General features: G+C 43.9%; 1 protein-coding gene across 1 annotated transcript in view; it reads right to left on the bottom strand.

Moving 5' to 3' along the window:
- The window catches only part of IL3RA (interleukin 3 receptor subunit alpha), a 32,326-nt gene extending 15,096 nt beyond the window's left edge, over positions 1-17,230 (bottom strand). Inside the window, exons 1-3 of the mRNA XM_063084107.1 lie at positions 17,044-17,230; positions 13,799-13,893; positions 4,426-4,544 (exon numbers count right to left, since the gene is read on the bottom strand). Of these exons, the coding sequence (XP_062940177.1) occupies positions 4,426-4,544; positions 13,799-13,859 (180 nt within the window). The 5' untranslated portion in view covers positions 13,860-13,893; positions 17,044-17,230. The remainder of the gene's footprint in view (positions 1-4,425; positions 4,545-13,798; positions 13,894-17,043) is intronic.
- Positions 17,231-19,683: the final 2,453 nt, after the last annotated feature.

Here is a 19,683-nt window from a genome sequence, read left to right as displayed (position 1 = left end):
AACGTATTCACTATCTTTTGTCCCAGAAATCCAACTTCTAGAAATTAATCTAAAAGAAAGTTTATAACAACTGACTGTGGTATACAAAGTGTTACCCCAACCTCTGCAGAGCAGTGTCACCAGGTCCCAGCTGTCAGTCCAAGGATGGTGACCTTCATGTGTGGACATCGTGTGGAAACAAGGGAAGGAAGAGGCCCAATCATGAAGCAGGGGAACCAGGCTCAGTTGAGGGCAAAGGAACCAAACAAGAAAGCTAGGGGACAGAGTGCGTGTTTGCATCCTGGACTCTGAGCCCCGTACTCATGTTGCTCTTAGAATGTTAATAGCAGAGGGTTCTCTGTTCAGGAGACTTGAAGTGTCTTTCCTCAAAACCTGATCAGCCTAGAAGAAAAGTTCTAAATACTCTGACATCAGGATTTCTTTCATAATTACTCATTTAGACCCTCAAAGAGTGAAGTTCTCAGACCCCAAACACTTCTCGTACAAAACTTCTGATGAGATTTTAGTCCCCACTCTTACACATGACCAGACAGTGAAACGTTATCAGACTCCTAGGAATAGCCTCTAACAATGTGAGAGAGACCAAAAAAAAAAAAAAAAAAAAAAAAATGAATGGAAGGGGCTGGCCAGTTAGCTCTTTTGGGAGAGTGTGGTGCTGGTAACACCAATGTCATGGGTTCAGATCCCCATACTGGCCAGATGCCAAAAACAAAACAAGAATGAAAACAAAATCAGAAGGAAGGAACTAGAAATTAGGCATTGAGAGAAAAAAACTTTAAAAAGTCGCCACTAATATCCTGAGAGCAAAAAGAAGAGACACTTCAACTCTGAAACAGGAACAGAATAATATTGAAACATTGAAAAGGAACACCAGAAGAGCACACACACAGGAAGGAGCTTGTAGAATTTACAAGAGTGATCTGAAGTTAAACATGCAAGCAGAAAGATTTAAACATAAGTTTGGGTGAACCTATAGGAAATTAGAGCAAATAGACAAATATCAAAAGGTAGGAAAAGCATAAGGTAAGAAAGTTATAGGACCAGTCCACACAGTTAAATACCAGAGTGACAGTATAGAAAGAGAGGGAGGGAGGGAGGGAAAGAACAAAAAAAAGAGATTGGCTAGAGCACAACCTTATAACATCAAGGCCATGGGTTCAGATCCCTATACTGTCCCCTTCCCCTGCAAAAAAGAAAGAAGAGACTGAGAGAGAGAGAGAAGTTTCCAGATAGTAAGGGCCCACTAAATGCACAGCACACCAGACAAAACTAGATTCACATTAGGTACATCATAGACTTTCAAAACACTGGGGGGAAAAGAGAAACTCCTAGACACACACACACACACACACACACACACACACACACACACACACACAGAAAGAAAGAGAGAGAGAGAGAGAGAGAGAGAGAGAGAAACAGTTTCACATTCAAAGAATAAAAAGACTAATGGCTTTGGGCTTCTCAACACCAACACCGATACCCAAAAGACAGTGAAGCAATGACTTAAAACTTCTGGGGAAAAGATAATATCTCCCTTAGAATTCTATACCTAGCCAAACTACCGATCAAAGGTCAAAGCAGAATACTGACATCTTCAGACCCTCACACGTTAAAAAGATTTACTTCCCATGCCCCCTTTCTCAGCAAGCCTCTCGAGGATGTGCTCCACCAAAAAGCAGGGTGTAAACCAAGAAAGAAGAAGGAATGGATCCTGTAAAGGAGAGATCATACGTGAGAGAGAAGCAAAGGAGATATCCTGGTTGATAGTGTGGGGAGATCCCAGAATGACAGCCTCACACGAGGCGTGAAGGACACCAGTCCAAGTTCAAGCAGTCAGAAGGTTCAACCGCAGACCTTTCACAAAGTCTTACTGTTTTGAGAGGATATTGAACTGAGTTGAAGGAGGAAACATTCGGCCCAGAGTTTCATGTTGAGTAAATGAAAAACTTGGCAAACAGATAAACAAACTTAACAATAACACAATTATTAGATTTAGGGAAAACAAACATTTCTGCAAGAAAAATAATCATTGTTAATAGCATCGCTTAGTTGTGAAGAGTGTTCTTAACAGTTATAATAAACTGGATATTTGTTGAGAGAGAAAGAGACAGAGGAAACAGAGGATGAGAAATATATGGAGTCTGAGCTGAAGGAGGGAACAGAGTTCAATTACCATCTTCCTTAGGGGAAAATCAACACATTTTGCATAAATTGAAATAATCGAGAATTTATTGTCCCAACATATGATTTACAGACAAAGAGATATACAACAGAATCAAGCTTTAAAAAAGGTGAAAGGATGTTTCTGGGGACAGATGAAAGTGGTGAGCTGGGTTTAGGTTTTTGTTTTTAGTTTGTTTGTTTGTTTTTGGTCATAACAAACCTTGGACAACTATTTAGTCTTTAAATTACAGTTGACCGTGGACCAACATGAAGGTTATGGGCATCGACCCCCTCCCCCCACCCTCCTATAACTTTTGACTCCCCCAGAACTTGACTACTAATAGCCTAGTGTTGAGGGGAAGCCTTACCAGTAGCATAAATAGCCGATTAACACGTATTTTGTGTTACATGTGTTACATGCAGGACTTTTACAATAAAGTAAGCTAAAGAAAAGAAAATGTTATTCATAAAATCGTAAGGCAGGGAAGAATATATTTACAGTCCTGTACTGTATTTATTGAGAAAAAAAAAAAAATCCATGTCTAAGTGGACCCGTGTAGTTCAATCCCATGTTGTTCAAGGGTCAGCTGTATGTGTACAGAGATGCTTCCATAAAAGCAAAAGTTGAAAAAGCAGACGGAAAAGCACCAGGAAAGTCTGTGAAATAAAAAAAAGGACTTGAGGATTGAGCAGCCCCCGTCCTCGTGAGAGCAAACGGCAGCCCCTTAAACCTGAGGATGGGGTTGCCGCAAGGTGAAGGCACTTTGCCCTATAGGTGACATAAGTCAGCTTCTGTCTCATGAGTGAAATGTGTATTTTGTTGTTGTCAAATTGCATTTTCCAGATTGCTAGAAAGGTTGAGTGCCTTTCCATTTGGTTAACGGATGTGTGTGTTCCATCTTTTGTGAATTGCCTGTTCATGGCTCCTTTTTCATTTTTCTGTTGCAGTATCTTTTTTCTTATTGATTTTGGATATTCTCATAGTATATGTTTGGCTGAGGGTACTTCAAAAAGTTCATGAGAAAAATACAGTTCAAATATGAATCTTTCCATGAACTTTTTAAAGTACCTCATGTATAATTACGTATAATACTGTATATATGTTATAGACCATATGTATTTACGTATGTAGTTATACATGATTGATATTAAACTTCTCCTATTGTAAGTGTTGTATAGATTGTCTTTTCCTGTGTGTAGTTTGTTTTTATTTGCATATGGAAGTACACAATTCATAAATTAGCCTAACGTTTATTACTTCCAGATTTTCTGACTTCCTCTGAGAGAGCTTCCATTCAACATTTTTGAAATAATCTCATATATGTTTTTGTATTTCTTCTGCTACTTCTGTGATTAGAAAAAATATCTAGATCTTTAATGCAGTTGATTGACATCAATGTTTGTGGTGAAGTAAGAATCTAACTTAGCTTTAGTCGCTTTTGAAATCTGTGCTGGCCGCATTGGCTTGATAGTTCTTTTCTGCACTGATTTGAAATATCATCTTAATTCCATATAAAATTTTTCTAAATGTTTCTGGGTTGGTTGAGTTCCATTAATCTAATTAATTTAGTTAATGCTGTTAATTTATTTTAATTAATTTAATTAATCCATGGAGAGAGGCTTCAGGAGAAACCAGCTGTGCCGACACCTTGATCTCAGACTTCCAGCCTCCAGGACGGTGGGAACGTGAATGTCTGTTGTTTAAGCCCCCAGCTTGTGGTCCTTTGTTATGGCAGCCCTACCAGACTAGTAAAGGGCTGTGATTTGGATTGTATTAGATCGGGAGAGTAATTTGAGGAGACCAGGCTTATTCTCTAGGAATCACACTCTTGCCTCCTGACACACATTGGCTTCTGATTAGTTTGGATTCTCACCATGGCCATCCCATGAGATCTGGCACCGTTCTCAAGCCCTCCAGACTCAGGAGATGACACGATAGGGCATTTGGGAGGACTGGGGGATGAGGACCGTGTTTCCTGAACACTCACTTTCAGTTGGTCTTAGTTTTCTGCCTGGAATATCTCAGCCCATTTTCACAGCAGCCTTCTCAAGTGTGCATGGTCTTAAACATCTTACAGAGGAGGAACTGGAGCCTCAGAGTTTGTAGATGACTCACCCCACATTCGACAGCTGGCTCAGGACTGGAACCAGGGAGGTTTTGATGCCAGAGACAGACTTGGCCTCTGGGCTCTACTCATTCTCAGACTGCTGGTTAAGACAGAAACACCCAGTGTGCTAAGTAGAGTGGACGTGACTTACCTCCTTCAATTGATGTGAGTCTTTGATACACTCAATTTTGGTGACATTCCCATTGAGGTCCCAAGTTAATCTTCTGCTTTTTGGTTCCATCCTTAAGTTCTTGATTGGTCTGTTTGGATCTAAAATGTTTACAAGTTAGAGTTAGGAAAGAGACACAAGAATCTTAGAACAACATCTGGATGGGCACTTGTTTGTCCACTAAGTCAGCCAATACCCTTGGGAAGAAGCAGAGCTCTCTATAGACAAGTGATTGCTGCCAGAAGCCATGAACTGATAGCGCCCACAGATCTCATCAGCTCACTTTCCCAATGGGGGGAGAAAAATGTCAGCAAAACAGATCACTTTATGCTGTCCCTGTCTTTGTAAAATTTACCTTCTTTTAGGGGGGCGTGGCTGGCTGGTGTAGGGATCTGAACCTTGGTGTTATCAACACCACGCTCTAACCAATTTAGCTAATAACTAACCAGCCCAAAAGTCACCTTTTGTAACCAGGTATCTCATAGCATGTTATTTTCATAGGAAACTGAGGAGAAATTCTGGCTTAGAAATTTGGCTCAAAGTCTTCTACACACACTGTGATTTTGGAATGACGGTTTGTAGAATTTATCTATTTTTAAAATTTATTTATTTTTTTTGCTCTACGTAAAATATGAGGCATGGTTATGACACGATGATATTCATTTTTCTTTTACATGTCATAGACTGAGCAATTATACTATTGTTGAAAACTCTCCCAGAGTTCATACAGTTGAACTGCTGTTGAAGTATAATCAAAGTCCACATATTAGCACCCCAGCATCAACGTGGAAAGAGGTCTCTCTTAGCAGATCACAGGGTTCAACATATTTTATTCACTACTTGTATAAAGATGTAAAATAAAATATTCCATCATATTTTGTCAATAACTGAAAGCTATAAAGATACATCCAATACTTCTTACGGCTTTATCTGTGATCCCTCCCTTAGAGGACACAGAGAAAATTACTGTTTATAAACTGTAAGTATAATGACTAATTATGAAAATCAACAACGTTGGTTTGGTGAGCAAGAATGAACCATATGAATACCTTGGTTTCTTGCATTATTTCCTCCTAATTTATAAGAATAATTTATTATTTTTTTTTAAAAAAACAAAACTCCTGTGGAAAGTTCTTATAAGTTGAAAATGTAACTTTTAGTGGATTCTGATGCCTCAAAATTTACATTTATTTCTGCTAAAACAATGTCAAATTTCATTAGAATAGATTTGAGTGCCTCAGTATAAATATTAGTTTTAGCATATTTTATTATATTTTATTTAAATAGAAATATTGAACTATTTTATAAAACATTAAAACTGTCTCATAGTTTATATAATTATATACAAACTATATGTGTATGTATATAAGCACACATGTATAATTTATGTGAAACAACATAACAAGGAAGGTTTTGTCATTAATTACTCCATAAAGTTTACCTACGCTCTCTCATGTCTTTTGTAGCAGTTATTCCACACTCAGTTAAGGTTGTGGTCACAAATAAAACAAACTTTAATCTTTTTTTTAAAAAAAGGAATTCTGTAAAGACAAAATAAATCAAAAACCATGTAACTGCATAAGATCATTTACCTCAATATACTGACATGTTCTGAAAGAAGATGATAATATTCTCAACTTTGGGTTTTAAAAAATAATTATAGATGGTAGGAAATGTTCTTTTTTTTTTTAATTTTATTTTGTCGATATACACTGTACCTGATTATTGCTCCCCATCACCAAAACCTCCCTCCCTTCTCCCTCCCCCCTCCCCCCCAACAATGTCCTTTCTGTTTGCTTGTCGTATCAACTTCAAATAATTGTGGTTGTTATATCTTCTTCCCCCCCCCGGTTTTGTGTGTGTGTGTGTGTGTGTGTGTGTGTGTGTGTGTGTGTGTGTGTGTGTGTGAATTTATATATTAATTTTTAGCTCCCACCAATAAGTGAGAACATGTGGTATTTCTCTTTCTGTGCCTGACTTGTTTCACTTAATATAATTCTCTCAAGGTCCATCCATGTTGTTGCAAATGGCAGTATTTCATTCGTTTTTATAGCTGAGTAGTATTCCATTGTGTAGATGTACCACATTTTCCGTATCCACTCATCCGATGATGGGCATTTGGGCTGGTTCCAACTCTTGGCTATTGTAAAGAGTGCTGCGATGAACATTGGGGAAAATGTTCTTTTACTCACAATAAAGTAACTAGTCCTAGATTTACATCTCAATATGAAAAACTGGAAAACTGGGCAAATACATAAACCGGCTATTTTCAGACATTGTATAAGGGGCAGCGTAGGACTCAGAAAACTTCCGGGAAGAGATTTCTTGGGAGCTGTAAGCTGAAAAATCCTGAGAGTTTACTTAAAGCTGAGAGTCATTCAAGTTCTAACAAGGTAGGATAGTAATAGCCTGCCAAAACGAAACTCAACATTTTTAAAGGACAACAACAAAACTAGATACTCATCCATCTATTTTTCACAATATCCAGCATTGAATAAAAAGTTACTAGATACCCAGAGTGGCAGAGATGTGTTACCTATAACCAGAAAGAAATATTGCCCTGTAGAGATAAGCTTCTATCTAATTTCGGTGTTTTGATGGAAAATAAATAAAGATATAAGCTCCTCAATGACAGAGATAATAAAATTAGTAGACATGGATTTAAAAATGGCCATTATAAGTATGTTTGAGGGCTTAGAGGAAAACATGAGCACAATACAATGAGGGAAGAAAAAGACACTTTTTTTAAAAAGAACTAAATGCAACTTGTAGAGGTGAAAAACATAACAACTGAAATGGAAAAAAGAAAATCACTGGATAAGCTTAAAAGGAAGTGAGACATCGAACTGGGAAAGTTCAGTGAACTTGAAGATATAGCAGTAAAAAGTATCCAAGCTCAAGCACCAAGAGAAACAGGCTGAGAAAAATAAAGCCTCAGTGATGTGGGTGACAATGTAAAGTGGTGTAGCAAACCCATATTTGCAGTCCAAAAGGAAATGGGTCACAAAAATATTTGAAGACATAATGGCTTAAAAATGTCCAAATTCACTAAAAATTATAAACCCATAGATTCTTGGTGATCAAAAGCACTAAGCAGAACACACAACACACATGCACACATGCACATGCATGCACCAACCACCTAAACAATCAAAAACCCCCAGAGACACCATAATCAAGTTGCTGAAAAACAACAACAGTGGGATAAAGAAAAATCTTAAAAACAACCAGAGGAAAAAAGACACAGTGCATATTAGAGGAGGAAGATAATAATTATTGCCAATTGCTCAGTAGAAACAATGGAAGACAGAAGAATGACACCCTTGAAGCCTGAAAGAAAACAGTAACAACCACAAACATGACCGTTAACCTACAATTTTATATCCAGCAGAAATGGAAGGTGAAATAAAGATACAGACTAACAAAGCTGAAAAAATTTGTTGCCAGAAGGCCAGGACTACAGAAACATTAAAGGAGGTTCTTCCAGTTGAAGGGAAACAAGAGATCTGCACAAAGAAATGTAAAAGAAAAGTGAAAAGGAATTCAAAGGGAGGGTGCCAGAAATAGTAACATAGAAAATTTTTTCTCATTTTTAATAGTGAAAAAAGACAAGTGACTGCTAAGACAGAAGTAATCACCATGTATTGTGGGATTATATGATATGTAACAAGTAATATGTGCAGCACAGCACAACAGATTAGATGGAAAACAGAAGTGTACCATCACAAGATTTCCACATTATATGTGAAGTACAATAATATTATTTGAAGATAGTATGTGATAAATTAATGATGCATATTTTAAATCCAGAGTTGTCAATAAATCAATGAAACAAAGAGGTATAGTCCAAAAGCCGCTAGGGGAGGAAAAAAATGGAACACGAAGAATGCTCAATGAATTGAAAAGAAGTCAGGAAAAGAAGAAAAAAATAACAAAGAAAATATGAGAAAAATAGTAAACAAATAAGAAAATTAGAGAATTAAAACCAACCATGTTAGTAAGTAAATGTAGACAGGTAAATGATCTGTAAACTCTAAAGACTCTCAGACTAGATGAAAACCAACACCCAACATTAGGCTTACAACAAAGGCTTAATTTTAAGTACAGATGAAACTAAAATAATGAGAAGATATATTTCATGCAAACTCTAATCATAGGAAACCTGAAATAATTGTTATATTAATATGAGGGTACTTCAAAACATTTGTGAAAAAATGGAATTAAAAGATAATACAAATCTTTCCATGAACTTTTTGTTGTACCCTTGTATGAGATAAAGCAGACTCCAGGACAAGGAATATTTCCAAAGATAAGGAGGGACAAATTCATTCTAACATGTATGCTCCCAATAACAAAGCTTCAAAATACGTAAAGCATAAGCGTGAGCCCTCTCTCTAATTGATAGAATAAACAGACAGAAAATAGGAAGGATGCAGAGGACTGAACAAAAATATCAACCAATTTGACCTAATTAACATTTATGAAATTGTATAACCAACAACAGCAGAATGCACATTTTTATCAAGGGCTCATAGAAGATTCATGAAAATAGGCCACATACTGAGATGTGAAATAAGCCTTAGTACATTTTAAAAAGCTTAAATCAAACACAGTATGTCCTCTGACTACAACAGGATTAAACTAGAAATCAATTATTTTTTAATGTGGAAAATACTAAATATTTGCAAATTAAACAGCATACTTCTAAATTACCCATAGGTCAGAGAAGAAATCACACACAAAAATAGAAAATATTTTGAACTGAATGAAAATTAAAAAAAAAAAAAATCTTGTGATATTCAGCTAAAGCAATGCTTGCAGGGAGATTTATCACATCGAATGCTTCCTAGAAAAGAAAAAAAGTCTAAATTTGATAACCTAAGTTTCCACATTAGGAAGTTGGAGAAAGAAGAGCAAATTAAAGTTTTTTTAAAAATTAAACCTACAATAATAACGACAATAAAAACCACTGAAAAAGGTAATGGAAGAACAGTGTAGGCCATCGATGAAAGCATCTTTGTAAAGATCTATATGATTAATAACTTCTACCTAGAAAAAAAGAGACAAAGCAAAAGTGACCATTTTCCAGAATGAAAAAAGAGGCAACGATGTGGATTATATAGATACTGAAAGAATAATAAGGGAGCATTTGAACAAATTTATGCCAACCCATTCAACAACATTCGAAATGGACAAATTTAGTGAAAGACACAAACACCACTGTCATAAAAAATAGAAAACCTTAATAGCCTTAATTCTATTAAAGGAATAGAACTCATAGTGAAAAACCTTCCCACAGAGAAAACCCTAAGTACAGATGGTTCCACTGGTGAATTCTATCACATACTAAGGAAGAAATTCCATCCGAGGGCACAGACTTTCAAAAAGAAACGGAGGGGACATTGCTGGCACGTTTTATGAATGCAGTACTATCCCGATACCAAAATCAAAGATATCAATAGTAAACCAGAAAAGCAGGATTTATGTTACTTAGCTGGTTTAGTTATTCCAGTGTATACACATTCCAAAACATCATGCTAAAACATATATGATTTTAATTTGTCAATTTAAAAATGTCAATTAAAAACAATGGGATGTTGTATCCAGTTGAAATTTTTGTTAGAATAAGTTATAGTTGGGTTTCCCAAGGGGGGGGGGGAAGTAAATGAGAGTGCAATATCCATTATAAACAGTCACAAAATCTCTTAACAAAAATATCAAGAAGTTAGGGCCAGCCCATGGCTCACTCGGGAGAGTGTGGTGCTGATAACACCAAGGCCACGGGTTCGGATCCTATATAGGGATGGCCAGTTAGCTCACTCGGGAGAGTGTGGTGCTGACAACACAAAGCCAAGGGTTAAGATCCCCTTACCAGTCATGTTTAAAAAAATATATATATATATATATATGTTGACTCCAGCAATATAAAAAATTGATAATATCACATGGCCAAGCAGGATTTACTGCAGGAATGCACAATTGTTGTAGCAATCAATACCATTTACTCCATTAACAAAAAACTGCTGATCTCCATAGAAGGAGGGGGGAAATTGACAAAATTTAATATCCGCTTATGATTTAAAACTCAGCAAATTTGGCATCAAAGGAAACTTCCTTCCCCTGATAAATCTACGAAAATCCCTCAGCTAGCTCGGACTTCATGCTGAAAGACAAAACACTCCCCCATAAGTCTGGGACAAAGGCGGGTCTGGCTTCAATGCTTTTATCTCACACTGACTGGTGTGATACCAATCTATGGCCCCTAGAATGTAATTTGACCAAGGCGGGGGCTTTAGAGGACTTGGAGGGGAAAATAACAGAATCTGAGAGTGTGTGAGCTGCTTCCTTCAGCCCCTAGTACAGCAATACTAGAAAGAAACACACTTCCTGACCGCGGTCAGCTGTTCTAGAATCCTGTGCACCCTGGTGACCTCAAAGGCACAGCAGCCTCTGCCCCAAGAGAAATGGGCAGACAAAGGCGGAAACCAGGAACAGAGCTGAGATCGTGGTGGGACCTTGTTCGATGTGGAGACATGGAGGAAGCCCCGGCCCCTCTTGTGGGCCTAGCCGCGTGGCTGAGTCCCAGTCCGTGGGACGGGCCGAAGTGACCGGCGGTTCTTCCAGTCCTGACCCGCGCACTCCTCCATGCTCTTCCTGGGAGAGGAGGGGGCCGCACGATCCGATATAAGATTCCCGGGTCATTGAATGAGCCTGTGGAGTCAGATCCACCTGTCACGGGCTGAATTATGTCCCCCTAATGTACCTGTTGGAGTCCTAACTCCCTGTAACTGCAAATATGACCTTATTTGGAAACAGGTTCATTGCAGATGAATTTAATTAAGATGAGATCACACTGGAGTAGGGTGGGTTCCTAATCTAATACGACATGTGTCCTCGTAAAAAGGGGACTTTGGACACAGACATGCACACAGGGAGAACACCATGTGAAAACTGGAACAGATTGTCCCCTAGAGACTTCAAACGGAGCACAGCCCTGCCCGAGCCTTGAGGCTGGACTTCTAGCCTGCAGGACCATGAGACAATAAATTTCTCTTAAGCCACCCGGTTTATGGTACTTTGTTACAGCAGCTGTTGTGGATGAAATGCTCATGTCTCTCCCCAAGTTATTAGTCATCGTGACCACTGAGTGTCTCATATGAGCCACATGTGGGCTAAGGAGATGCTAATTTGTCCACATCTGTAAATCTACAAAATGCAAGCAAGAAAAAGTAAGGGGGACTTGTTGCCTACATATGTCCCCTTTCAGGTTTTAAAAGCTTCTCCTTTACTTGAAGATTTTTTTTTTTTTTTTTTCTCCTCCAGGCATGGGGTCAAGTATTAGCTCACTTCATCTTTTTTTTTCTTTAATTTATTTTTGACCACAAAACAAGTCTTAATATATTTAAAAAGACTAACATCATAGAAAATGTGTTCTCTGACCACAATAACAGAAGGAAATTTAGAAAACTCCCAAAGTGTGGAAATTAAACAATGCTCTCCTGAATAAACAACGAGTAAAAAGAAAAATCACAGGGAAATTAGAGATAAAAATCAAAGCACGACGTATCCAAATTTATAGGATGCAGGCTCGTGCAGTGCTTCCAGGAAAATTTATACTTGTAAAAATGTGTATTCAAATGCTACATTCTTTCTTAAGGTGTTAATCTCCTTGCAGATTTCTTCCTTCATCTGCTGGATTTCTACTTCTCATTTCATTGTGTTGTCTAATGGAGTCTTCTCGTATCTCAGTGAGTTTCCTTAAGATTGTTGTTGGAATTCCTTTTCTGTCATTTCGCGCTCTACAGGGACTGGCATTTGATTCTCGAGGATATTTGAAATCCAAGTTTATTCCCCCATGTAAAGCAAGGCTCATAAAACTACCGAAGAGCTTGGAGGCACTGGGAAACTGAGGCACGGCGTTTAAGACGTGCTACTTCTCTTACCGGGCACAGATTCTGGTCTCTCTCATTGACCATGGAGAGAACACCGACTGCCTGGTTGTCTGAAAACAGCACTTGTTTTAGCAAATGAGTGATGCCCGTGTCCCGGACATCCATGGCAGGATAGGTGGGGCCACAGGACTGTTCCCAGGACAGAGAGTGCATGGTGCCCCGTGGCTCTGATGTGTCCACCAGCCCATTCATCTGCCACTCAAAGCTTGAAACGATGGCATCCTTTATAACGTCTAGTTCTCACAGTTCTGAAGACCAGAAGTTTGATATCAGGGAGTTGGTAGGGTTGGTTCCTCCTGGAGGATCCGAGGGAAAATCTGTCCCACACCTCTCTCTTAGCTTTCGGTGTTTGCCGGCAATCCTTGGCATTCCTTGGCGTATAGGTGCATACCTCTAACCTCTGCCTGGTGTCCTCATATGGCCGTCCCTCTGTGTGTGTCTGTGTCCTAACTTCCTCTTCTTATAAGGACACCGGTCCTATTGGGTTAGGGCACACCCTAGTGACCTCCTTTTAACGAGATCATCTGCAAAGATCCAATTTCCAGATAAGGTCACATTTACAGGTACTGGCGGCTAGGGTTTCAACATCAATTTGGGGGACACTGTCCAACTCATAACTGTGCCATTTTGGCAAAACGACATTTATTTGTGAGCTAGTATATCTGTTTTCCAGGGCTGCCATAATAAAGTTCCACAAACTGGGTGGCAACAGAAATTTATCCTCAAGGCTCCGGAGACCAGAAATCAAGGTGTGGGAAGGATAGGTTCCTTCTGGAGGCTCCGAGAAAGAATCCATCCTATGCCTCTCCTACTGGCTTCTGGTGGCTGCCAGCAACCTTCGGCATGTAGAGACATCACTCCAGTCTATGCCTCCGTCTTCCCATGGCATTGTCACCTGTGTCTGTGTCTAAATTTCCCCTGTTGCAAGGACAGCAGTCATATTGGATTCAGGTCCCACAATACTCTAGCATTGCCCCATCTTAAGTGATCAACTCTTTAAAGACTCTATTTCCAAATGAGGTCACATCCAAAGGCACTGGGGAGCAGGGGACTTCACTGGGGATGGGGGGACACAATTCAGGCTATAATGATGGTCTTTTTGGTGGCCGTACCCAGGAATCGGGTGATGCATGTTGACAACTTCTCCTAGCACTTGAGCTGCATCAAAATGCCCAACAGTGGTTCTGCACCATGATCAAGGTCCTAGCTGTGACCGTGCACTAGAGTTTTACAAGCTCTTACCATGGGGGAGAGGGGGGTTGTGAGGCGTGCTTGAGGTGGCTCCATACCATTCTTGACAACTTCATGTAAACCTACACTGATCTCAGCGTAAAAAGTTTAATGGAAAAATGAAACTCCCCACAGATGCGCAGACTGCACACAGCTTTTCCTCCAGTGCCTACCTTCGATTTGCAGCTGACAGGAGATGGGCACCAGGAACATCGTGAGCCAGAGGACAGCCATGGCTGATGCGGCTCCCGCAGGAGAGAGGGGCGGGCTGGAAGGGAAGGGACCATTAGCAAGTGGGAGAGCCTGCAGGGGCTGGATGGGGGGAGGTTCAGCTCCTTAGGGAAAGTGGTGCTAGGAGAGCATGGAGCTCCCTCCAGGTGGGAAGGCCTTCGTGCAAGTGCATGTGTGTTTGTTTATTCTGTGTTGTGCATGTATACATGTGTGCATGTGTGCATGTGTCGTGTGTGCGCACACATGCACATTCACGCTTGTACATGCATGTGGGCACGTGCATGTGTGCACACGTGTGTGTATGGATATGCATGTGTGAGTATGTGGACATGTGCTGTAAACTTATGTGTGTGTGCATGCATGTTTGCATACCCACACACACGTGCATGCACGAGCATGCATGTGTGATGGGTATTGATGCATGTGTGTGCCTGTGTGCATATATGTATGTACATATTGTGCACAAATATGTGTCTGTGAATCAATGTGTGTGCATGTGTGCTTATTGTGTGTATGTATTGTGTGCTTGTGTGTATACTCATATAGACATATACATACTATGTGTGTATACCTGCATGTGCATGTTTAAATGTGTATCTATGTGTGCATGTGTGTGCATTGTGTGTGTGCATGCAAGTATATATGTATGTATACATGCACGTGCCTGATTGTGTGCATATGTGTATGTAAATCTATGTGTGTGCATGCACAGCCTGTTTTGAAAGAGCTCCCGCCCTGGAGGTATGGCACGCTCCTGGCCACAGCCCGTCCAGAAACTGGGAAAGCTCACTCCCTGTGGTGCACCAGGAAGTGCTCAGAGAACAAAGCTGTGGAAGGAAGTTTAATTAAAATGATGAAACCAGCACAGGCAGGACTTCCTAAGTGAACCGGGTTACAGTAACTGCTCATTGTGTAATCTCGAAATCCCAGCAAGGAACCGCCTCCCCATGTCCCTACAGAGCCGTCTGCAGGCTGGCTCTTTCGTTCCCTCATACGGGGGAAGTGGCCTTCTGTGCCCTCTGGGGCAGTCAGCCCTGGGGTCTCCTGATGGACCCCACCCTATTCCCCCACCCAGAGTCGTCTTTCACGAGCATCACCACTGCCCTGGAGTACCCTTTTGACCAACAGCAGGAGCAGCAGCAATCATAATTCCAGCTCCTTCCTGCTGAGTTCCAGCACGTGGGGGCCAGCTCAGGCGCACCCAGCAGAAGACCCCACAGAGGAGCCTCAGAGCCTCACCTACCTTCGGGGCCACCCCGTTCCGCAGGGGCTCAGTCTCTCTCTGCTCCTTGGGACCCCCCACAAAACATGCCCCTTCAGGTGATCCCATCTGGAAAATCGTGGCTGGAATAGAGGAGGGGGCCGCTGACCCTCCGTACCGTAAAAGGCCAAAGCAGCACGTCCTTGATAAGGACAGTATCAAAATTTCAAAGATAGACCAGCAGCAGCCTGGACTCCTGCTTATGTAAAGAAGACAAGTCCAGCAGCCATCCTGGGGTTGCCCCAGGGGCTGTCCAGGGAGGCGTGGGAGCCTGTTCCTGGGATCTGCTCAGATAAGGCAAGCTCCCGTGCATACTGCTGGCACCAGCACAGTAAGACTCGCACAGTGAGGCATCTTTCCTCACGTGAAGAGGGGCACATTCTCTTTAAACAAGCAAATGGCATTAACCGTGGCGAGCATATTGATTGCCCTCAAATTGTGAGCTGAAGGGACAACCCCAGGGGAAGCCAAGCCCCTCGAGGTTGGGGACGGGGCTGGGGGGCAGCAGAGAATGGGGGGTTCAGGAGAAACGAAGCTTGGGACGCTTCTGAGCCTGCTCGGGGCGGGACCATGAGCTAACTCCGAGCCAGCTGGTGGGTCTGGAGGCTCCATTCTGCTGGAGTCTGTGCAGCCCAGTGGGGAAGGCAGGAGGTGGCGGGGAGTGTCCTATAGTGACCTCGCCGCCCCAAATGTGGTCTCCAGCATCACCGTCAGCATCGTTGCCTGTGGGGCTTCTGGCCCAGCAAGACCCACTGCATGAGAATGCTGACGTGAGGCTCAGGAATCAGTGTTTTTTAAAATGTACTGATGAGGGCTGGCCAGTTAGCTCAGAGGGTTAGAGCGTGGTGCTGATAAAAGCAAGGTCCAGGGTTCGATCCCTGTACCGGCCAGCTGCCAAAAATAAACAAATAAGATAAAATGTATTGATTAGCATTTTCACTGATGTGAAATTCATATGCCGTAAAACTCACCAATTAAAAACGCACAATCCAGAGTTCAGTGCAGTCACCACGCTGTGCAAACACCACTTCTATCTAGTTCCAGAATATTCTCATCACCCCAGAAGGAGACCCCATACCCATAAGGCAACCCCTCCCCAACCCGCCTTCCCAGCGCCTGGCAACCAGCACTCTGCTTTCTGTCTCTGTGGATTTCCCTATTCTGGACATGTCCTGGAAATAGAACTCTGCAGTTCTAGTCATCTGTGTCTGGCTTCTCTCGCTCGGTGTCGTGGTTTGGAGGTTCACCCACATTGCAGCAGGCATCAAGCTTCGTTCCTTTTTATGGCCAGATGGTATCTTGTCCCATGCATGGTCCAGGTTTTGTTTCATGGTTTGTCCGCTGATGGACACTGGGCCGTGTCTCCGTTGTGGGAGTTGCGAATCGCGCTGCCACAAGGGGTCTGCGCTTTCACGAGCCCTCCAGGGTATTCGAGTCTCACCAGCCTTCAAGAACTACTGACAAACCCTATGACTAGGGTGGGGTCCCAGCCCCCAAAGCGGCTCCCCGGCAGGCAGCCCCAGACATCAGGGCTGCACCAGCCTGGACCAGCGCCGTCCCATAAAAACACAACCGCGGCCACGCGCGCATGTGTGCATCTTTTAGGCGCCACGTGGCAAAAGGTGAAAAAATGGTAACATTCTCATCCTATACACGATTTAACCCAAAGCATCTGAAATAGTCTCCCTTCAGCATGTGATCAACGTAAAAATTGCTAACGAGACAGTGAGCATCTTTTTCCAGGACTGACACGTTGAATCGGCATGCACTGCCCATGGGCAGCACGTCTCAGCTGCAACCGGCCACTGTCAAAGGCTCTGTGGCGGCCGGTGCCAATGTCTGGGCCAGTGTGGATCTGCAGGGAGAGCGTGCTCGGCCCCCTGCCTGCCTTCCCTCCCTCATCCCAGCCCAGGGGGCAGATCTTACCTTATTGCAGAGGAGGGTCCAGTGTGGGGGAGGCCAGCTGCTCTGGGGGTCCTGACCCCGGAGAGTCCCTAACCCCAGACGTTCCAGCTCCTGATTTGCCTGTTTGTACTGAAGGAACCCTCCCCAAAGAGAAACCGAAGCTCTTTGTCCCTGTTCAGCTTTATTTATAGACTCCGGGCAGGGCCCCTCCCCTAACAGTCGGACCCAGTGGGGTGCGCTGTGGACGCGCGTGGTCCTTCATTCTGTGTCTCTCCGGGGCTGGGACTCCGGACTCAGCAGTGTGGAAAGCCGCCGTGCGCTTTCCCGGAACACTGTTTCTTTTCAAAAGTGTCACTTTCCTGTTGTCATTTCTCCCCGACTGTTCCTCTTTGTTACAATTTTAATTACTTCTTTCCATTTGAACAAGGTCGGGTTCTGCTGTAGTAACTGGAGTCAGACAAGGACTCATGGCTGTGCTCAGGGAGTCCTGGTCAGAAAAGTCCCAGATTAGAAAGCTGTCCTGGGCGTAGCGGGTCAAATCCAACCTTTCGTGTGGCATCCACCACGCTGCCCTCAGCTTCCCTTTCCAGTGCTGGAATCTGTTGTTTTCCTCTGCTCAGCAAAGTCACTCCCGGTCACCCCCGGCCCTCCCCGGCCCTCCGTCCAGAGATGCCCACCCCGTGCTTGGCTCCACTCCCAAGTCCACCCGACTCAGCCCCTCCCTGCAACCTTTTCCCCCCAGGTTCGACTCGCTTTGTCGAGCGCTTGAATTGTGGGTTGAACTGTGACCTTCCCGCTGCCTCCAAAATCTCCATCTACCTGGAATCTCTGAGCGTGACCTTACTTGGAAACAGGGTCGTTACTGATGTAATTAGTTAAGATGAAGTCATCTTAGGAGTAGAGTGGCCCTAAATCCAATGACATGTGTCCTTAAGAGACAGAAGAGGAGATACAGACACAAAGAAGCCACGTGAAGATGGAGGCAGAGACTGGAGTGATGCAGCCACAGGTCCAGGGACACCTGGAGCCACCAGGAGCTGGAAGAGGCAGGAAGGATCCTCCCCTGGAGCCTCTGGAGGCAGCACGGCCCTGACACACCTGGACCTCAGACTTCTGCCTCCAGAAATGAGGTAGAGGATGAATTTCTGTTGTTTTAAGCCCCTCAGTTCTTAGCCATTTGTTACAGCAGCCCTGGGACACTCATACACCCACCCTCCCACCAGGGTTCATGTGTCTGTTAAGCAGCCCCTGCTGGGGACGCAAGCCCTCTCCGTCCCCACAAGAAGAACCAGATCTCCTCACGCGTCCTCCTGGGCAATGGGCATCTTATGAAGAATCCGGGCAATTCCAAAATGCGCAGTGACCATCCATGGTGCAGAGTGCTTGCTAGGACTGGGACCCTGGGCTGCAGATACAGATGACAGGTAGGTTTTGGGGGAGACCCAGTGGAGAACAGGCTTCAGCCATGGGACACCAGGCAGTCATCGAGCTGAGTCCAAGGCTGGACCAGTGCAGGGAGGGCAGCCCCCTTACAGGGCTCCATGGCCCCGGTGCCACAGGGGACGAGCACAGAGGTGGATTCTGGGGCACAGTTAGGGAGGGACTTTTCAAACCAGCTCCTGGGCAAAGACTGGCCAGAGAAGGACAGATTGTGACAGGGGATGCAAAGGGACAAAGGGAGCTGGAGGTGTCTGAGCACGTGCCAGGCTGTTCTTGGGCAGAAGTGTGTGGCTGCTGAAGATAAGGGGGCAAAACTGACCTCCGCAGGTGCCCCATTGCGACACGCCCGGCTTCCCCAGCTGCACGGACCCCGTGATAAGAGCCGCCGTGTGGCCGGAGCCGGAGCCCGAGTCACGCTGTGCTTCGGGGTGAGGACACTGACTGTCAGCCCAGACCAGCCCCCAAACGAGAGCGGCGGGGTTTCCTCTGTCCTTCCTTCCTCTCTCTGTCCCAGCCTCTCTCCGTCCCTCCCTCTGGCTCTTTCTTTTCTCCTGCTAAGTACCCATGAACTGAGTATGTGACATGGCTCATTGCGTTCGTGTGAATGTCTCCCCCCAAAATAAAGTCCCCAAAGCCCTGTCCTGTTGGCGGTGCTGAGTCTACCCAGCGGCCCTGCCCAGCGTTGCCCCTGCCTGGGGACATGCTTGTTACAAACCTCCCCGTTCCAGGAAGGACACCCCAATTCAGAGTGCCGACGTCCTTGGGACTGCCCTCCTTCTGGAACCCTGGGGCCACCATGGGGGTGGCAGCAGGCCACGGGCGCTATAGGATGGGGAGACGCGATTTCCGGGAGGGACAAGGGGATGGAGGAAAGGGACGTGAAGCACCAACTCTTCGCAGCTGCCGCATGCTCCTGTCCCCCATGTCCCAGAGGGCCTGGGGTCCCCGAGGACATGGCAAAGAGCAGCTCCAAAAGGGGCTTGTGGGCACAGAAAGAGGCGGACCGTTTGGCTGACAAAGACCACCCCGGACGGGCAGGGGAAGCTGACGGTCGCTCTGTCTTGAGTGTTGGGGGTTGGCTGCTGTCCTTGTGGGGACCCGCAGATCCCCCCGAGTCTTCACCAGTTTGATAACTATAATCTAGTGCGTTACAGAAGGAGGTAATGCCACGGTCCTGCCACAGGGCGGGCGGGTGTCGTCAGGGCCGGCTGCCCCCATGTC

Source organism: Cynocephalus volans, chromosome X, assembly GCF_027409185.1.
Source record: "Cynocephalus volans isolate mCynVol1 chromosome X, mCynVol1.pri, whole genome shotgun sequence".
Lineage (NCBI taxonomy): Eukaryota > Metazoa > Chordata > Mammalia > Dermoptera > Cynocephalidae > Cynocephalus > Cynocephalus volans.
The sequence above is the reverse complement of the archived record's forward strand: the minus strand, read 5'-3'. Positions and strand labels throughout refer to the sequence as shown.